Source organism: Phaethon aethereus (genome assembly GCF_964289735.1).
Source record: "Phaethon aethereus genome assembly, chromosome: 19".
In the NCBI taxonomy this organism is placed as follows: Eukaryota; Metazoa; Chordata; class Aves; order Phaethontiformes; family Phaethontidae; genus Phaethon; species Phaethon aethereus.
In genome coordinates this window covers 1,105,264-1,126,965 of record NC_138595.1, presented here as the reverse complement: position 1 = coordinate 1,126,965, position 21,702 = coordinate 1,105,264, and the positions used below count along the sequence as shown (strand labels likewise).

The 21,702-nt window shown below is 39.1% G+C and overlaps 1 protein-coding gene across 1 annotated transcript in view; it reads left to right on the top strand.

The window, feature by feature from the left end:
- Window positions 1–21,702, top strand: part of NLK (nemo like kinase) — a 64,416-nt gene that overhangs the window by 16,068 nt on the left and 26,646 nt on the right. Inside the window, exons 2-3 of the mRNA XM_082008596.1 lie at window positions 18,207–18,336; window positions 19,920–19,975. Of these exons, the coding sequence (XP_081864722.1) occupies window positions 18,207–18,336; window positions 19,920–19,975 (186 nt within the window). The remainder of the gene's footprint in view (window positions 1–18,206; window positions 18,337–19,919; window positions 19,976–21,702) is intronic.

Here is a 21,702-nt window from a genome sequence, read left to right as displayed (position 1 = left end):
GACTGATGTCTCTTTAAACTCTCTGTTAATAAATTTAAGCCTAATTTATTTATTTATTTTTAATTTTTTTTTTCTTCTTTGCAAGATTGTGGATCTTTCTTAAATCTTCATTAACATATACCAAAACAAAAAGCACTTCTTTCATGTTCCAAAACTATCCCATAGCCCTAAAGCATCTTCTGGACTTTTGGATTATACAGGTTATGAGTTTATTTCACATTTGTGTTTTGACATGTCCTTTCTGTTCCTACAGTAATTCAAAGAAGGAATGACTGTGCAGTGTTGATCACATGGAAAGCTTTACACAGGAAAAAAAATAGCAGCAGTTTACAGTAATCTACCTCAGTAAAACGTACTGAGGAAGCATGAGAAAAACTGATGTCTGGTTGCCTTGTACTCAATGACGAGGAAGCTGCCATTAGTGTAGTTGGGCTCTTTACCACCATTGTCAAAGTGTATAAAGTATTATCTTCAGTTTGAGTGGCCATTGTGAGAAAAAGCTGTATTGTCTCTGGAAGAGGTAGCACTAAAAGAACTTTTGCCAGATAATGCTGTTCGTTTTGTTTCTCAGCTCCTAGTTTTGGTTTATTCAGTAGAGGAGGAATTGGGATGTCTCTGGTTAGCGTTTACTTCGGCCGCTGTAAAATGTTGGTGTTAGGCATTACAATACCTTATAAGCTTAATGTATATTTTGAGTAATATTTTAAAGTTCTGTGGTTCTAATATCCATTCCCATTCAAGACAGCTAAATAAAAATACTGTTGTCTGAAATAATTTTTAGTAAAGGGAATGGAAGAGTGAGTGACAACTAAGAAGTGTTCTGAGGTGCAGTGCTGTGTTCTGTATTATTGTAATAAATATTTGTATTATAATGAGGAATGGGCAGGATGTAAGTTGAGACTTGAAAGGTCAGTAAATAAGATTTGCCTCTTCCAGGTAAAAATCTTCATGAATGTTCATACATTTATCTCTACTAGAGAATTTGAGGAGATGAATATAAATAGCGGTATTTCATAAAATTAAAAGGTACTGTGAGCCTCATACAACAAACGTATCAAAGTCCTGAGGCTTAATACTTAGCCAACAGATACAACTATTTCCCTCAGTGGTAGCAGATGACACTGGAGTGTAATTACTTTGGAGCAAGGTACTGTGTTTCAAGTATTTGTTGCAGACTTTGGTTTGAATACTCTTCTGATTTTTTTTCAAATGCTGGCAAACAGCCAAGCATGACAGTGGTGAAACGAATGAGTGGCTGAAATATGATAGATTTTACCCGGAAGATGAAGTATTGAGATATTAATTGAGATGAGGTGTGGTGCTGGTTCGCAGTGATTATTGTGTAGCTTCATTGGAGTAATGAGGCAGAAAGGAGTTTAGTCACTATTTTGTTGTTGTTTTGTTTTGTCCCCGTCCCCCCACCTCGGGGAGAAGGTGGTAGGGAGGATGAGAAGCAAGGGAAGGCTGGCACTGAAACTTAAGGTCTTGGGGATGATTATTGTGGGAAACTAGGTATCTATCTAGAGGATATGACCAGAGACTTTATTAACCTACTTTGCTATGAAGGCGCAAAAATATTCTAGGAACTGTGCCAGAGCCTGGAGGCTTGGTGGACATGGAGAAGAAGGTTTCTCATTTGGATTTTCATTTGTTGGCTAGTGGGAATGGGAATAGAGGTCAGTGAATTGGGCCAGGAATGTAGTAGTTCATGTAATTGTGGTATACGCTTTAAAAATAAAGAAGAACGAAGTACAAAAATACATGGAGATTTATATGTTTATTTGACATGTTATTTATTTGTGAACATCACAGAGCTTACAGAGCTATGCCACTGACTGAAAAAAAAAATTGCTTTTATGGAATTAAAAAATATATCCAAATAAATGTTCTATATAGTGTTAATAACTTATTCTAGCTGTGGTTCATATAGGCAGTTGAGAAGTGAATAAAAAGGTCTCAAGCATAGCCAGAAAATTTTGTGTAAATGGGAAAATAAATTTGATTTGGAAAGCAGTTTTAATTTTAAGCTTCCATGAAGGAAGACAAATTAAACATTTTTAAAGATATTAACCATAACAGTATCCCTTTAATTTTCTATCCTTTCTTTTAAGTAAGATACTCTGAATCAATTTTTGTTCAAGGAGACAGATTTCTTGCAGTAATCAGTTTTGCTTTTAGCTCTGATTTTTAAAGAATAACTGATAATGGCGCACATGCTTGAGGGTGTGATTAGAACGCAACATTAAAAGGCTTTTTAGGACATCTATGGTTGAAAAAGGAGCTCTGGAGAGGTCTGCATTTGGCAGCTGAGCAAGATGTGAATAAAGCATACCTTTGAAGTGTGGTATGAAGAACAAGTCACTTAACCCTTTCACATGAAATACCTTTTAGTGAAAATTAAATCTAGGTGTTTTCTTCAGGCTCATTTGAAAATTATCCATTAAATCTGTTAGCTTGTATTCAGTCTTTTCTTTCCCTGAATGAATCCTGTACATCTAAAAAGAATACCTGTCTAAAATATGTATTAGAAAGACTTGGCTATTCGGAGTAACTTAAGAGTACAGGTTTTTTGGAGTGCCTTTGAGTATTTATCCTGTGGAGTATGTTGAGAAAATGTAATGAAATGCTGAGAATGCACAATGGTACTAAGTTAATTAAATTGTCTTTTTTGATAATCTTCTTCAGGAACTTATTTTCTGTTAAGTGTCTTTAAAACACACACAAACCATTGTTCAGACGCAAATTCCTGCATGTAAAACCTACTTCCCTTGCCTAAATTTAGGAAAATATTTAGCTGGTAGAATATATTTTTTAGGTTCCAGATGTCTAAAAGTGTAAGAAATTTTTACTTTAGTCTGTGAACACCTTCACCCAATTTTCATCAGCCCGTATCAGTCTGTAAATGACTTCTTGTCTATTTAATATCAAGTGATCTGTTGTGTGGATGTGCTGAAACTGATGCAAAACGGCATGAAGTTGACCTCCAAAGATGGGCAAAACAGGGCAGAACTATTTGTCAACGAACTGTCGCTTCTGGGTGGAGTACTACTCTTCAGTCTCAATGCAAGCTGATGGGACACTTTGCACTTTAGGTAGGCAACAAAACTTGAAACAAAATGGACATCTGGATGGAAAATCTTTAGTACCATCCCCTCCGCCCCCAGTCGTGCTGAAATTGTTGTGGGAGTTCCCAGCCAGCCCTACGGATTTAGCATACAGACCTGTATTACCTTGCCTCCTGGCCAAAAATACCCCAAAACCAGATAAGCGACCTCTTTTATCCCTCTACCATTTAGACGAAACTCAGCAAATGCTAACTCTTAGTGAAGGCTTCTTAACAAAAACTAGTTGAATCGCAAACATCGAACAGCCAGCGTAATACTGCTTCCTCCGAGAGAGTGGTCTGCGTTTGAACTGTAGCATCTCATCTTCAGCTGCCAGCTGCAGTGGTTCAGGAGAGAAACCAAGTGTTTCCACAGAATACAGACCTTGCTAGGTTATGTCCGCAGTGAAATGCTTTAAGTCTGGTGGTGTTCTTAATGCGGTTTTAATTTTTCCAGAGCTTTGGCTAGTTTTCGTTTTACTTGATCCGTACCAAGACACAGCTCATGCTTCCTATGTTAGTGTCACTTCAGTTGTAAATGAGATATTTTCCCCAAGCATGGACCAGGCTTACTGTAGGTAAGGACCAGGTAAGTGGTGAGCTGAGGAAGAGGAGGAACATTGAAATTTATTAGAACAATCAGGACTCTCTGACTTACTTAAAAGGGGAATTGGAAATAGATTTTTGAAAAGTGTTTGCTATCACCATTCATAAATCAATCACAACGTGTTGCATTTTGCTTGAGTAGACTGAGTAAATAACAGATTCCAAAATACTTTTCCTCTTTCCTGTACTTTTTTTTAATGTTTACCTGTGAAGACTGCTGCACATCTCACCCTTTGCTTCTTGTAACTTACAACATCTTAATTTTGTTAGCTGAAAGTTAACTCTGAGACATTCTCAACACCTCCAGTAACGTATTGTACTACTTAAAAATGGTATAACTAGTCAGCCGTACTCTCAAATTTTAATTAATACAGTGAACATTGACCTGTAAATGAATAACTAATAGTAAATACCACTCTATAGAGTAAACATATCCTTTTGCTTCTTCCTCTGCTTTTTACCCTGACTTGTAATCAGACCAGTGCCTTCAAGTTATATACTGTTCCTTATTTTATTTGTAAATGTGTAGCACGGTCTGGACTCAATTTTGAATGGGTCTTTACAGCACCACTTAAGATCAGAGCCTTAAAAAACAAAACAAAACAAAAACCAAAAATGCAAGCAAACAGACAAAACCAAAAAGACCCCAAAGAGGTGTCTGTTAGATATGCCACTTCACTACATCCATGTTTTTGAGGAAACAAGGGTTTGTATGATAGTTAGCAGTTTAAATTCTTTTTACTTAGTAAAGCAGGGTGTGCCATTCCCAAAAGGCCATAAAGCAAGCTGCTTCCTTACATCGCAAAGGTTTATTTGTAAGTGAAATACACGTCCGAGAGAGGGCAGTGGGCATTGTGTCTTCCGGGGGTTGCGATGCTGCTACATCCTCCGATAGATCTGTGGAGCTCTTGCCTCTGACTGTCATTGCACTGTCTGCATAACTCCTTATTAGTTTTACACTGACCGGTCTTGGATGATTCTGTCTCAAAGTTACATCTAAGTGAAATCAAGGTTTTGCTCAGTGGTATCTCCTCGGCTATCTCTTTCAGTTTGTGTTCATATCATATCTCTGAAAATAAAGAATTCTTTTACCCACTGTTAATATTTCATTTTAGCATCTTTGAAGTATTGCCAGCTGGAGACTGCTGCAGAGCAATAGTGACCTGAAAATCATTAACAGCACATCCATTTCTTAAATATCTCAAAAAAATAACAGCTGTTCTTTTTGATGATGTCTTTTAACAATGAAACCTTTTTCTTTTTTTTCTTGTTTTTTCCATGCTTTTGTGCTAAAAATTCTGCTATCAGTATCAACTTTTACGCAGTGTGTTCTTTCAAACTCTGTTAGAAACAGGTTAATCTTCTGTGCTGCAGCTCCTGGGTGCTCTTTGTAGGCAATAGTTTGCAGCAGGACCCTAAACAGATTTTGTGGAAATTTTTTAAGTTTGTGAACTGCTGGTGAAAATACGTGGTTGCACTTCATAAGTGTCAGTGTTTGTGTTACATGTGTCTGTCTTGTGGGCCCTGATTAGCTACTTAGGGTAAGCAGATATTTAATATAGCTTGCAGGTAGGATAATAAGAAATCATTTAATTTATCTCGAGACTTCTGCCACTGTCCACTCATCCTACATGAGTATGGGATCCACGTCTTGTCAGTGCCTTTCCTCAGTCTGGTGGGTAGGCATCCTCAGATTGGGTATACTTCTCTAACTTCAGCATGATGCTGTGACTTTCTGGTCTGTTGGTTTCCATTTGTTTAGTCTTCCTTAGTGGTGATGGACCTCATGCTGTGAGTTTAAAACAGCCTTCCAGAGAGCTCTGGTCATTGCGATAAAGTGAAGACAACTTGACACTGCACTGCTATAATATTTTCCTCCTTCTAGTAACTTAGCTGTGTGTGGCTTTTCCTTTAAAAATTATCGCTAAAATGATTATGAATATCTCCTTTAAACGAGATTATATCAGCTTTTGCATCTCTTAAACAATGCATGTACAGCCAGAGGGTGAAACACATTATATACCACGCTAATTGCGTGTGTATGCTAAAATTCTCTTGCTGTGAAAAATCCAACAAAAGCAAAACCTAACTCCCTTCTAACGGTAGTGTTCAATTAGCCACCTCTCCTGTTTCTGACTGCAAGGGAAGCCTAAGTCACTCCACTACTAGGACAGGATTTAGTGTGGTTTGTAACATATAGCACTGACTCTCAATTCACACTGTGCAGACATGGGGAGAAAAGGCTCCTGTAAAATTAAAAAATTAGGGTTCTGAAATCAGCAAGCTTTGGTTATCTATAAGCAAGGCTTCGTTTTAGGGTGGTTCCCTGCAGTTAACTGGTAGGGTGAGGCATTTTTGGAGAAACAGTTCATGTGTTGTCTAAGAGCGCCCTAAAAGAGATTAATCCCACCTCTCCCTCTCCTTATTGACTAGACAGAGAGTGAGACTGACTTAGATCATATTTGACATATGCTTAAGCTGTCATTGTTACTGAAAAAGCAGTCTGTCTATCTTCCCCTTTGTCTCAGCTACTTACTTTCCTGCTTTCTGCTTCATTGTGCCAGCACAGCTGTTTGCACGGCCACACGGTGAGCCAGGTCTGGGAGCCCAGCAACAACCATAAACCAGGTTAAGCATGCCACACTTGGAGCCTTAGATTGGAAAACTGGCTTTTAGGCTACTAAAATTAGACAAAATGATTTTGCATTTAAGTAATTTAACTTCCGTTAAGAATTGTCACAAAGCCGTCAGATGTATTTTCTATGCATTGGGGAACACCACCAGTGTCAGTCAGGAACCATTTTGGAAGACGAACTCTTCAGCCTGTGGTCAGAGAAAATACTTCTGTTTATTGGGACAAGGTCACTGGAGAACCTAGAACATCACCTTTGTCCCGTCTCACTTGTATTTGAGCATTTATAATAGTAGAATTCTTAAAGCAGCTACTTTGCTTAAAAACTCCGTATATGTGTATAAATTTCCTTTTTATTCTTAAATAAGAAATCTATTGTTAAATGTGCATACATATATTGTTCTATTTTCTCAATGATTTCACACATTATGTGTGTGCTTTCCCCGCCTCTCCCCTCTGCTACCTAAATAGACTATTAAATGTTGTTAATCTGTTTTTGTCATGTTTTGGTAGGGTTCGTTGCCTGTCAGTACTTCTACAGAGAACAGATACACTGGATCTGATGGCCTGTTCCTGTGTGTAAACTTCATGTACCAAATCAAAGATGTCCTAGATAAGTGATTTGATAAATGCGTACCCTCTCCCTGCCCTTTCACTTCAGTCTTTGGGACCTTTTGGTTTTGTGAACTTTTCTAAAGGATTTTTCATTTCATCCCATGCTCAAATATATTTTGAGATATGCCAAGATGTGACTGATTGCAATATTGTGTACTGAAGAAGTGGCATATTGGGTATGACATGCCCTTGAATATGAGCTGCATTTTTTGTTTAAAAGTGGTATATCAAATATGCTTGGGTGAGCAGCTGAAATGCTTATGGGACCAGGATTGTTATGTATCTTAGAGTAAGGCTTTCTGGAACAAGTCTGCATGATTAAGAGTCAAGTAACTGAGGAAAAAAGTTCTCTAATAAGAAAAACTTGGGAGGTAATCCTATTAAGTCCCCGCCCTTCTGAGAAGTCCTGATGTAAATTTATAGGTATTTTTTACAAACATAAGGGAAGGTTCACTTCCCTCTTATAACAAACTCCATCAGCAGTTTCCCACACTGACCCTGAGAACATTCTTTCATTATCTTGTTTCTGTGTAATAATTGCCATGGAGTAGTCACAAACTTGTTTTTCTACCAGTTGAAACTATAGGACAATGTGTATGCGTTGACCTGGATTCAGAGAGAGAAAAAGTTACTGTTGGCATCGTCTCCACCTTGAAAATTTGCCATGAGCATGGTAGAGAGTTGCTAAAGACTTACAATGCGTAATTGGGAAGGCTAAATGCCTGCAAGGATTCTTTGAGATAAGAATTGTCTTTGAAAACGTTTTAACTAGAGGTCTGGATTGTGTCATTAATCCTTTCTGTAGTTCTATTACTCTTTAAAATTTTATTTTCTGGACTGATTAGCCTGCAATGTAAATAGAAGCTACAGTTTTTGTGAAGTATCTTTTTTCTTTATATGTTTCATGTCAGACTCTTTTTTTTTAACTTTTTTTGTAGTTCTTAATACAAATATGTCTTATTATATTTATGTATAATGAGGAAAAAAAAGTTTTCTGATGGATAGAGGAATGGCCCTTCTACAAAGGGCACTCGTCTGCAATTCAGGAGATGCAGTCCCCGGTTCTGGCTCTGTCCGTAAGCTTCCAGCATGACCGAGGGCCTGGTTTCCTGCTGTACCTGATCTGGTGTAATTGCGAACTACTACCAAAAAAATCGCACTGTCTTGCCCTTTGCCCCAGCCGTGCGCTCGCACAGCTTCCCCTCTGTCCCCTCTAGGGATCGTGCGGCTTTGGGGGGACAAGAAGGATGTTGAGGTGCTGGAGCGTGTCCAGAGAAGGGCAACGAAGCTGGTGAGGGGTCTGGAGCACAAGTCTTATGAGGAGCGGCTGAGGGAACTCGAGGTGTTTAGTCTGGAGAAGAGGAGGCTGAGAGGAGACCTTATCGCTCTCTACAACTACCTGAAAGGGCGTTGTGGCGACGAGGGTGTTGGTCTCTTCTCCCAAGTAACTAGCGATAGGACAAGAGGAAATGGCCTCAAGTTGCACCAGAGGAGTTTTAGATTGGATATTAGGAAAAATTTCTTCACTGAGAGAGTGGTCAGGCATTGGAAGAAGCTGCCCAGGGAGGTGGTGGAGTCGCCATCTCTGGAAGTGTTCAAAAAACATGTGGATGTGGCGCTTCAGGACATGGTTTAGGGGACATGGTGGCGCTGGATTAATGGTTGGACTTGATGATCTTGAAGGTACTTTCCAACCTAGTGATTCTGTGAAATGCCGATCTGCCTGCACGGGATTGCTGGGCTGAAGGGGCTTGCCTTGTGGGCTGCTTGTTGACTATCTCCAATGCTGGCAGGAGGGCAAGGACCAGCAGCGGGTGGGAGCAGGACCCCTCTTCCCGCAGCAGCTCGCAGTTATACAAGATAGCGTAGCGTGAAACCACGCTGCCAGTAAATCACTTGGAGAAGTATGTCCTTATCTAACTTGCCTGTTGAAAGGATAAAAATCTTTTACTTGGGATAGTACCGTTGTATCTATGATGGCATGGAGACACAGGCAGGGCAAGGGCTCGTGTGCCTGCAAGCTTGTCTGCTTCTCGGCACCGGTCTGTTCTGGTGAAACAGGAATACTGGTTGCTCTAGTGAAAAGCGTTACCTGCAAAGTCAGCTTGGTCATTAGTGACACAGTACTGAATTGCTGCTGTAGAGAAAGGTATAAATGTTCTGGTAGGTTTGACTATCTTTTCTTTAAAAGATAAACCAAAAAATACAGTTGTTCTTGTTGTATAATAGGCAGGTTTAGATTTGTTAGTCAATACAGGACTAGATATTACCTCATGAGGTTGAACAGAGCCAAGTGCAGGGTCCTGCACCTGGGTCAGGGCAACCCCCGGTATCAGCACAGGCTGGGGGATGAAGGGATGGAGAGCAGCCCCATGGAGAAGGAGTTGGAGGTCCTGGTGGGTGAAAAGCTGGACATGAGCTGGCAATGTGCGCTTGCAGCTCAGAAGCCAACCGTGCCCTGGGCTGCCCCCAAAGCCGCGTGGCCAGCGGGGCGAGGGAGGGGGTTCTGCCCCTCTGCCCCGCTCTGGGGAGACCCCCCTGCAGTGCTGCGTCCAGCTCTGGGGCCCTCGGCACAGGAGAGACATGGACCTGTTGGAGCGGGGCCAGAGGAGGCCCCAGCAACGCTCCGAGGGCTGGAACAGCTCTGCTGGGAGGACAGGCTGGGAGAGCTGGGGGGGCTCAGCCTGGAGCAGAGAAGGCTCCGGGGAGACCTTCCTGCAGCTGCCGGGGTGAGAGGGGCCTATAAGAAAGGTGGGGACAGACTGTTCAGCATGGCCTGTTGCGACAGGACAAGGGGTAACGGTTTTAAAGTGCAAGAGGGTAGATTTAGACTAGATAGAAGGAAGAAATTTTTCGCAATGTGGGTGGTAAGACCCTGGCCCAGGTTGCCCAGAGGGGTGGTGGATGCCCCATCCTTGGAAATACTCGAAGTAAGGCTGGACGGGGCTCTGGGCAACCTCATCTAGTGGAAGATGTCCCTGCTCCTGGCAGGGGGGCTGGACTAGATGAGCCTTAAAGGTCCCTTCCAACCCAAAGATTCTGTGATTCTGTAGAAGAATTAAACAAGGTGGACTGTAAGTACCTTGCAGCCTTTAGTCCAGAACATGTATAGTACATTCTGGTTAGGTATAGAAAGTTTAACTTTCAACTTAATTGCCAATCTGATGAAGGATTTTGTAAAATTTTGGTGTCTGAAAAAATAAAAAGGAAATATTTAGAGAGGAACATTTCAGTCTCATGTTAAGCATTCAAATATATGTGCATTTTATTTTTTTTTTACAAGAGCCAAAGTCTGAAATAAAACAAATTGTCTTGTTTACCTGTATCTTAATCTCTTTAATTTCATGTTTGCATTTCTTTTCCCTCTTTTTGACTAGAGGGATCATTTTTGTCATGTTTGTAAAAAGGGAGAACTGACCAAACTGGTGTTAGAGGAAACTATTCAAAATAACACATTATCAAATTAAGGAATCTGGAATAGAGAAACAACCTTCTATAATATTTTGGCTATAGTCATCTTGGCTCTTGTAGTCTTGGTATTCCCTGTACCAGTAGATGACACGGCTACAACAAAGAGTTGCTGCAGTTGGTCACCATTTTTTAAGTGGCTGAATCATGAAGGCAATTAGTTTAAGTGGAAATTAATATAAATGTTTTCTTTACTCTTTTACATTCCTCAAAAGTACTAAAAACCTAGTAATGTAACAGGTAGAGCATCTTCCAATAAACTTCTTTGGGTTTTACAAAAGGTGTTGTTTGACAGTTTTTACACCTTAATATCTTACTGCTACTGTGTAGGAAGAGTGCTGAGTGACCCGGGGAGCAGCCGGCCACCGCTGACAGGCCAGAAGCCAACGGCGGAGGTGGTGACCCTGGCTGTATTGAGGAACACGCAGCCAGGCAGCCGGCGTGAGCGTGGGCACATTGTGCTGGAAGACTGGTACTTGCTGTGAAAGCAAAACATGTGACTTGGTTTAGGAGTATTGAAAGTAGATTTTTGCAGTGGTTTATACCGTACAATAAAGATTCCTAAATGATTCAGTGTTGTCACAGAAACATATGGAATCATATAGTTCTTAGAGGCATGATTAAAGCCGAACTAGATATTCCCCGATATTTTTTCCCCCTCCAAATTATATTTATTAACTTATTTTTTGCCCCATACCTAAGTTATTTTTGGTTTAAATCTTCGCGTCTTATCTCTCTATCCCCAGCTACAGTTGGTGCTTAATAAGTGAAACCTTTGCAGACTTCAGTAGTAGCTTGAAAGAGCACCCCATTGACTCTGAGCTGAGTGATGGATAGCTTCCCTGCCTGCTGTTCACTTCACTGCTAGATTCACCTAGGGTGTAATATCCTAATAAAGCAGAGGAGGGAATTGAAATGTGTTCTTCTGAGAACAGCAGTAAGTAAAGCTGCCTTTCTAGTTGTTCTCTCAATTAGCTCCTAGGAGATTTTCGTGCTTTTCTAGTTTCTCTTGGGGATATGTGACCTGATAGCATTTTGCTATAAATAATTATTTTACTAGTACCAAAGTAGGTACTGCGCACAAACACAAAGCCACATTTTCAGCATCTTTATTGGATGCTGTTAATACCGGTTTTTCAGACAGGCTTTTTTATTTCTGTCTGTCTTTCTGTTTGTCTTTGTCTTTCTGTTTTCTGTTTTTTGGAATGCTGTCCTGACATTTCTGATCTTCATAACTTTGATTGCTAGTTTTGTGCTGCCCCTTGAAGTGGAATTGCTAGTGAGTGGTACAAAGCTCCCAAGCTAAGGCAAGGGAGTGAGGAGCAGAGTGAAATTGTTGCAGCTGTAGGGGAAAGAGTAGAGGAATTGCTTTCAAGCTGGATATTACAGGTGATCTTTACTTGTATGTTGAAATGGGGCATTTAAAAGAAAAAAGAATCTGGCCTTAAATGCATATACCACAGCAACCCCATTTAACTTAATCTTTTATGAGACACTATGACAGAAGCACCAGGAAAAGACTATTCACCTAAACTAACTTTTGCTCTGTGGAAGCATTTGAAAAAAACAGAGAACAGACATGCCAGATCTTGCTTACGCAGCTGTGATGAACTTTAGCAGTTCTGCAATATGTTTAGCTCTTTTTTTTTTTTAAATGGGTCCTGCAACTACTAAAAATGAGCATTGGTAAATCTGTGGTAGTTATCAATATAAATCAGAGTTTTGTGTTACTTGATTAAAGACCAACCATTTTATCAAATCTTTCACTCTCGCTAATGAGGCTGTGTGACAGCTACATCCATGGGAGAAGTGTAAGAATTAGTAGGACACTGATGTTTGTTGGTATCAGTTGCCTGATTATGTTCTGACTTAACAGAATTTAGTATTTCTAGATAAGTGTCACTGTGGATACTAGACTAGAGAGCTGTGGTACTTTGAGGTACAAAGCACCATCAGTTTTCTCAAGTGAGGCTTGGCAACAGAAGAGGCTTGGGAATGAGGACTCAAAAGTTTTAAGTGCATACCGTCAGTCAGAGAGAAAAAGATGGATATCCACTTCATATCTTCAGGGGTAGTGGTTGAAAGGATTTTTAGGCATTCAGCACCTACTTTCGAAGACAGTGTTTATTTTAAAGTGTGTTTTTTTTGTTTGTTGTTTTGGGTTTTTTTTTTTTAGGAGTTAGAAAGGAGGTTAGACGCAATTAATACCAAGAGGAAAAAAAAAGGTTTTGCAGTGTGCATTACTGTTAATATGTAATTAACATTGATTTATGAGAACTTTAATTCAGTACTGTAAACTGCCTCATGACTTTCTGCAGAGCAGATACAAACTTGCTCAACTGTAGATGGTCAACATTCATGTGCTAAAATTTATTTTCAACCTGCACTAGTTTTTGTAAAAGCTGACTGTTGGATTCTTGTGTTTGTATGCAACTAGCATAATTTTGTAGCAGTACAGCTGAAGAAAGCAAGTGTTTTGAGATCCATCAAAAATCCCATTTTAGGCATCTTTTTACAGTGACGTCCAATTCAAACTTTCTGTTTTTCATTTGTCTGTTGGAACTCCAGAGATTACTTTCTCTGAATTTGTGTCTTGGATTCAGATTTCTAACTTTGAATATATTACTTTCACAGTCTTGACCCTTATCGCCTCCATTGCTGCTGGTGACACAGCTCGTAGGCAACTGGAAGAAGGCGAATGTGTGCATTTGGCTGTTTTCAACATGTAGCTGCTATTTGATTTAGGTGATGAAGTCAGACTGCTTACTTTAAACAGTTGTTATTGGCTTGCTTTAAAAATTGTCACAGGCACAACTACAGAGGCAGTGCAACTGAAGATCAGTGAATGCAAGTAACTTTAATGCTATTCTGTATTTTATAATTCTGGACAGTGTGAGAGGACTACTTCTGTTCTTTTAAAATAAGGTATCGAATTTCAGACTTTGCCTGAAAATGTTTCAGGTTACTATTCTAAAACTGAATCCTGTTACTCTATTTTATTTGAATTGGGAGTGACTATTTTAATCTATAGTTCAATTAAAAAGGACACCTTTTGAGGTCTTCTGGTAATTTTGTGTGGAGGTATGGCACTATCTGAAAAGTTACACGAGTGTAGGTTCTGGTTTTTAATAGTTTGATTTTTAGACTAATAAAATGAAAATGTTAGCAGTTTTTATTTGAAATCTCATTTTATTAGCTGGGACTATGTAAATAGATATGTTGCCGTAAAAATCAGATGTTTGTTTAGTATATGCATTAAAAGCACACTGTACGTAATATTCCAATAATTTCTGTGAGGTTGAGTTTGACAAGGAACCGGCCGCTAAGACAAAGAGAGGTTTGGAACGGGGTCATTTCGGATGGAGATGGCAGAAGCTGCCTTGAGAGCTGTTTGTTACCGGTGCAGCCCGAGATTCCTGCGCTCCTACAGCTGGGATGACCCGCGTGTTGCGGAACCGGGAGAGCTCAGCCCGGCGAGCCTCTTGGCAACTGAGAAATAAAAGCATTCCTCTGTAGCAGGCTTCGGCACTTATCTCTCTTCTCCGGTGCTGTTTGTGCCGAGCCAAAGCAGCTGCTACCCGGAGTTAAGAGAGAACAAACTCAACATGGCGTGAAATTACTGCACTTCCATTCACAGTCATTGGAGTTATAGTGTTACCAGCTACAAGCATGACTGGTCTTTGCATGAATAATAACAAGACGTGGTACTTTGTGAGTTTTGCCTTCAAGCATTAACAGGGCACAGTGCAAACTTGGAAACCCTGCATGTTGTGGTCCATCTAATGATGTACATTATTGCATTTTTCTTGTCAATTGCTGGAATAATATTTATACTTGAAATATTTGGAAAAAGGCAGATAGGAAGTTTCTAAACGGAAATATGGTTAAAAGGTGGCTATTGAAAATAACTCCAAAAGGTCCTGAGCGTAGGTTCCCAAAGCTGTATTGCTGCTGCTGAAACGTGCATCCTCCGAGATGTTTGTCGTGGGGGAGGAGAACCAGTATCCAAATCCTCAAGTACCAAAGAGATGATTTGCCCTTGCTCAGTTAGGAACCAAGCAGCGAGCAAGTGGGACTCGTTTTGGTATTTATTCCTCTCCCAGCAGCTCGGTTTCATCCTGCTTGCTGATAGCTTGACTTTCAGAAACAACTCCGTCGCCTGCCTGAAATTCAGCGTCGTCTTGTAGGCGCTGCTGCAACGGCGACACCTGAACGCGGCTAAAACTCCACCGTGTGCGTGGTGTGGCGGGCCTGCTTTTTATCTCGTGCGCTCAAATCCGTGGTGCGTGTTGTCTAAACAGCCTTCAGGACATTAATAGTACGGAAACACCTGAAGAGCAGAGAGGACTTTAATACGTGTTTTGCCAATCCGGCAGTGTAGAATTTTCCTCAACAGCTTTTGTTATGGTCTTTTGGTTCCTACTAGTCCTTAAGCCCAAACCCAAAGGCAAACTATTCTTGTGCTTTTTTTTTTTTTAAATAATGCTGTTTTTATTGATTGATTAATTGCCTGTTGTTCAAGCACTTTTTCAATTTCTTGTATCTGTTTCTCGTAGATATGTGAATTGTATTGCACATCTGACCTGTTTACGAAATTTTAATATATCAAAAATCCGTAAAATTTCAAAGCTGGTTCTAATACATTATTTGCTTGTTAACATTTACAGAATAGGTTGTTCTTCGAGGACTAACCGGAATGGTGTCTTTCTGTTGCGGTGTTACTCAAATTCAGAAGCTGATTGCTATAGGTACACCCTAAATACACAACTAGGAGCTTAAAAAGCTTGTAAAGCTTACAGTCTCCAGAACAAGAGGAAGGGCGCTTGACAAAACCATGGGCTTTCTGTAACTAGTTTTATGGACACTGACTTCCTCTTGCTGTAAACAGCCAAAATTGATTTTTATCAATCATGGAAGGTTGCATTACTTGTTTACATGACTGTTTTCAAAAATGTCGCTGTGACTTCTGATTGTTTCAGGTCCCTCCATTTCAGTGTCTGTTTAGCTTATCTAATTTGAGGTAAAAAGCAAACAATAAACCTATTAAAGCTGCGAAGCTGCAGCTAATTTCTTCAACAAAGTAAACCTGCAGACAAATTGCTATTGTTTTTTACTTTACACTCTTTTTGTGTTGTACAATGCCTGGACATGATCAATGAAGACTTTTTAGTCTTTCTTTAGAGAAAGTTATATATGTTTACCACACTAATTTATTACAGGTAATAGAAATGGCAGAAGTAGATGTAGACTCTCTCAAATAGGCTGTCTGGATCTTAAGCACTGTTTTATTCTGTCTTAAAGAAATTGGATAAATTACAGAGAATTAATTTGTTTACAGTGTAAAATAGCAATTGTGTCTACTTAAAGAAAATTCTTCCATTGTAGTTAAGTTTTTTTAGATACGTTTCTAAGGAAAAATAATGAAACAAATCTACATACTCAGCTTTCTTTACCTTATTTAAAAAGAATTGTAGAGTATGCGCTACATATGTTATAATATAGCACAATTCAAATTTTGACAGTTTTAAATCAAATATTATTCATAGCCAAGATAGCTATTTAACTATTGTTTTAGCTGTACTGTTGAATATAACATAGCTGAGGAAGGCGCTTGTGGTCTGCCTAGGTATTAACTGGCATTTGTGAGGAAATTTCATGTTGTCAAAGGTCTCAGGTCTTGCATCTGTATGATACTTGAGTGTATCATCACTGCGATCCACTAGTGGAATTTCTTCCAGAGCTCTAAATGTCCTCTTGATAGCAGTGTTTTGTTGTGTGTGTGCAGTGGTCAGCACTAGTGTCAAAACTCCAAAGGGAAAAATTACTAATTCAGTAGCATCTGCAGTGTAATCAGTGAGGATTTTTATGAATAAAATTCTACAACTTTGTTTTTGTAGCAAGAATATAGCTATTTAATTCCCAGAAATCAGCAGCTTTTACGTTGTCTTTTACAGGTTAGAGGTTTGGTGGCTTCCCCCCCCACCCCGTTTCTCTAATAGCTGGTAAAAACTTGGCGGGGGCCAGAAATACTGTCTCATAAAGAGAGAAGAATACCACTAATTAGCTGATCAGTGGTGCTTGACCTTGTGAGCAACGGGAGCTCTCAGCTCATGCTGGGATCAGATTTATATGAATTTGTGAGCCACTGCCTGGTACTGGCCCCGCTGTGTGTCATTCAGAATCTGCCTCGGCTGTAATCCCAAAGCTACAGGCCAGCCTGCGGTGTCACCCACGTGTGATGGAGAGTACCTTCTTTTGGAAATTGATGTCAACCGTCATCTGCGAACGAAGCTATTGTGCAGCGCGAGGGAGGATGTTTCAGTCTGGCCACTGGCGAGCGCTGAGTTGCATTAGCAGTGGATTTTCTGTAGCTCTTCCAGTTTTCATTCCTTTTCTTTCCAATTTTGGCTAGAGGCAAGAGGCAAAGGTCCTGGAGAAAATAGGAAACATATTGTGAATTATAAGACCTTTTCCGATTCTTTTCAGCTCTGTGTTTCCCACCCTGGAAATAGTCTGGTATCAACTTTCCTGAGTCACCCTCTGCTCCTTACTTAAAATGGAAATACGCAGTGGCTATTAACAGGAGATGTTGGGATAGTTCTCCTTTGACTCCCAACCACTCGTGTCAGTGGCTGTTTCTGACTTTTTGGATTGATTGAATTGTTTGGTATTTTGAAGTCAGATGTGGTACTTGGAGACAAGGCAGATATTTGATTACGCCATTCTAATTTTTTATTTATGTACTTAAACCAATATCGACCTGAGATAAAAGAAGCCTTCCGTGTCATCTGTAGGAGTCACATGATAGAAAAGCCGGCAACTTTTTAAGGACAAATGTAGTCGTCAGGGTACATAGTTGGATGTAGATTCTTATGTGGTTACGGCATTGCACTGAGAAGAAAGTTATTCTGGTCATCCTAATAAAAATATGCAGGAAAAAAAAAGGTTTCCTCACAACAGAAGATCTAAAAACCCTGTTTTGTAGTGAGGTTTGAGAAGCCTTGCTTTAAAAACCATGATTGGGAATTGAGGCACCAGAATCTCCTTGCTCTAGTTTTATGGTTCTCATTATAAAATTCTATTTTCAGAATCTAATTACTTTAAATTAAAATACTTGCCATGTGCAAAGCACCTTATAATTTCTGAACTACTATACTTGCATCTCATAAGCTCTATGGGAGAAAGACAGGTATCATGCCTGTTTTACATTTGTGGAAACTTCGATACCATGTGGTGTTGCTTTTCCAGATGTAAAGCGATTTAGTGATAGATCAAGTAACAGTCTTACACGTCCCAGTGTTCTGTCCAAATGGCTTTATTAAAGTTTTTGCCCTCTTAGGAGAGGAAGAAGAAAACAGTAGACCCGAAAAAATCAAATCTGTGTAACTGAGAAAATGTTTAACTCTTAATAAGGTCTTTTTTGGGAGGTGAAGGAGATGTTTATCGTCGCGTCCGCTCCTCGGCTCAAGGTGTTGATCTGACTTTGAGCTACAGTGTATGCCAGTCAGAGGCAGTATATGCACTGATGTACAGGTGTCCAGCCACTTAACATCTACCAAGCTTGACTAGGTATGAGTATACGTACTCTAATCAAAGAATCACACTACGCTTAATATACTACAGTGCATAATGCCCTTTGCTTAATACTTTTTTCCCTTGAAGTGTCTTCACATTGTTTTGACTCACCATCTGAGAATGATAAAGAGCTCTAAAATATTCTTTTCTGATTTAGAAAAATTGTCTAACAGTAGTATGTGACGTTCTAAATCTTTTATTCTGTAGGTCAGTAACAGATCCACGAGATGGAAAGAGAGTTGCACTCAAAAAGATGCCCAACGTCTTCCAAAATTTGGTCTCTTGTAAAAGGGTCTTCCGGGAGTTGAAGATGTTGTGTTTTTTTAAGCATGACAATGTAAGTAAATTCAAAGTAATTTTGAAGTCTTTGATAAAACCTACTTGTAAAATGGAGCTATCTATAACAGAAGTATTCTTTTCTTTTAAATTATAGAATATCTAAAATGCTTTAAAAGCTCTCTAATTTTACGGTTATCAGATTTCCTGGAAACTCAGATGTTACTGTTGCAAACACTATAAAAATGAAATTATCAAGAATCTAAGGATATTCATAATTTCCCTCACAAAATGTTTGCAAACAGACAGGCAATATACTTCCCCTAATCATGTTTTAGGCTTTAGATAAATGTCAATCTGTACAAAGCTATGCCAGCTGGAGATGCTTGCTTCCAAGCTATTTCTTACTCCATCTTCCTCTCCCCTTTGTTGGAGTTTATTAGTCTTTCAGTTCTTCTAGCAGAGTGGTTGTGCAAGCGCTCCCAGATCTGCTTTAGTTAAAATCAGCTAGGTTAAGTTAAAACGTTTAAAAAATTATTTTAATTGACCCATATGGTTGTGTCTGAAGTGAATCAAAAAGTACTTAGAGAAACTGTTCCACAAGTGCAACTGAGGATGTGGTAACCTCTCTCGTTGATGAGCAGTAACAAGCATCTTGGGAGCACTATCTTCTCCCAGTGGAATGGGATCAGGAAGTGGATATCACTTTCAGAACCTTATTTCATTGCTTTTCCTCCTGTTTTAAAGTTTACTTTTTTTTATCTGAGGCTGTTGTATTCAAAGAAAGATTTTATTTGTGGCTAAGCACTGGGTTCGGATAAGTAGTGTTGTTAGTGAGGCACAGGAGAGGTGGACAGCCTTGCAAGCGTGTACCAGATTGCAGAGTCCCACCACCACTATCACCAGTCCTTGGGAGATGGATTCTGGGACAAAATTTCTTTTGAACGGGTACCTTAAACTGCTCCTCACCAGAGTCTTCATTATGGAGAAGATTTTACCGAGGACTATAAATAAAAGCATCTCTGTAAGCAGTCAGATAACCACTGAAGTTTGTGTACTTCACCTAAATGTCATACATATTACTAGGACAGGATCTAAAAGACTATGCCAAGGTAGTATTTTTTCCTATGAGAGGATGTAAATTCTGTGCTGCTGCTTTTCTACCTTTTTGCTTTGCACAGAGAGCTGAGCTGCTGATTCAGAATGTGAACAACTTCGGGTTTTGTAATTCCCATGTGGAAGCAGTATCACAAAACTCTTAAAGATGAAAGGCAGAACAAAGTGTAATATATTTTGCTTTTACATTTCTTTGCTAGGATTATTTCTTTAAAATATTTTATGGTTTTATATATATATATTTTATCTCAATTTTTATCGGGTAGATAAATTTATGCTTTTAAGCCAGTACTTGAACAGGTGGAAAAAGTTTATTGAATGAAAAAAAAAGGAGAGACCCTGAATGTACAGAATATCTGACTTGGTGGGCTATTAATTCACATATGTAGTGAGATAGAATGTTGGTCTGTCTGTGTGGGACAGAATAAAGCTAAGCTCTGTAAGAAAGGTGCAGTCTGTCTGTCTTTTTGAAAGGAATTTGTTTCTGTTTGCCTGGGATAGGTCTTGATCTTGTGTGGTGTCTCCTAGGTACTCTCTGCCCTCGACATACTCCAGCCTCCACACATTGACTATTTTGAAGAAATGTATCCTAAATATAAAATAGAGCATCTTAATTGAGGTAGGTGTAATTTTCATTAGCTTAGAAACTGCAAGTAGTTGGTGGAATCTATGCAATAGAACTACAAAAACCTGGAGCCTGTATCTGAACAGTTTTATTCAAAGACGTGAATCTATGGTATCAGGAACTCTTAGTTTTGTTAACATAGTTATGAAATGGTGCAGGATCGAACATGAAGCTTTGAATATGTAAGAGCCAGTAAACACAGGGCATTGTGGTATTTACCAACAGATACTGCTGCTACTAATGGTGATTCCCCCAAAATATTTTTTTAAAAACTATATCCAGTAATTAACTTCCTCTCAGTTATTAGTACTTTATCTGGTGTTTTCAGAGAGTGCTACTGTCACATGCTTTGAAACCATGACTTTTCAGGGATGTTTTGGCATACTAGTTGGGTTGTGGCTTTCCTTGTTCAGCCTCTATCTTGATCAAGAAGAGAGATTTCACCCAGATGTATGTGCTGTTTAACGTGTCACTGATGCAAAGGTATATGCTGTCTATGGGTAACTGTATTATAAAGTTGAATTTTAGGACATAACTTGACATGATAATGTCATGTTTTGTTTTGTTTTATTCCTTTTTTAAACTTTGTTTGGGTTATCTTCTGTTTTGGGGGTTGGGAATTTCTGCATTCTCCGAAAAGTCAGTCGTCGAGCTGGGTAGGCTCTTACTGCCTCTAGTTGGAATAGAAGTTCTGTGACTCAAAGCAGGTTGTTTTAGTACTTACTCTAGTTTTTAAATTGCTAGAAATTACTCTAATGCAATGAGTTAAGTACAGATTTTCATGGTACAGAAAGTATCTACAAATATTGTGAGGTTTAGAACAAAAAATTATTTTAAATAGGGGTAATTCTGTTCTCTGCAGAGACTTTACTAGTTACAGATCAGGAATCGTCATAAAGATTGTCTGCCTAGATTAATCCCATTGTCTGTTCTGTTCTTTATGCTGTTTAAAAAAAAATAACATGCTAAGATCCAATTTTTGAGAAGTTTTTAGTTAGTAAAAAGTGAACTTGATAATTCACACTGAGTGAGATTATTTGTTTCTATTTTATTTTTATGTGTGTAGGAAAAAAGCTCTTCACCAGACTCCTGCCCGTAACAGTTTTAAGATTATTTGCAGAGTTTTATGAACTGTTCAGATATTTTTACAACATGCTGTTAGTAACAAAATACCCTTTGTAGACTTTAGTGAAAGTGGTATTTTAGAGACCAGATAATCAAATATCCTAACACATTGACATTTCCATTATCAAATTAGCGTTTCAGTACAGGGATCTGCCATGCAGCTGAGGTCAGCTGATAGACTTCTGTGTTTTCTGTGGAAAACCCCAAAAGCAAACACTGAAAATTAAACTCAGTGCTGAATTGTTGAAAGCGAACACTTGAATCATAGCGTATTAAGCTACGTGTCGTCTCATTATGCTGCTGCTCCTTTTACAGCTTTGGTTGCAGTCTTTCAAGTTTATAATTCACAATCAAATTGTACAAATAAAAACTGCCTCCCAAACCCAAAATTGTTACCAAAATCTCCTTGTAAATTAGGCAGGGCATAATGGAATGTCTGTTATGAAAGCTTATGTAGGACAACTGCCAATCAATTCTTATCTGAAAATGTATGCATATACATTCAAGAGCATATATAAAGTGTTAGGATTGAGTATTTGGGTTTACTTTCTAAAATTACAT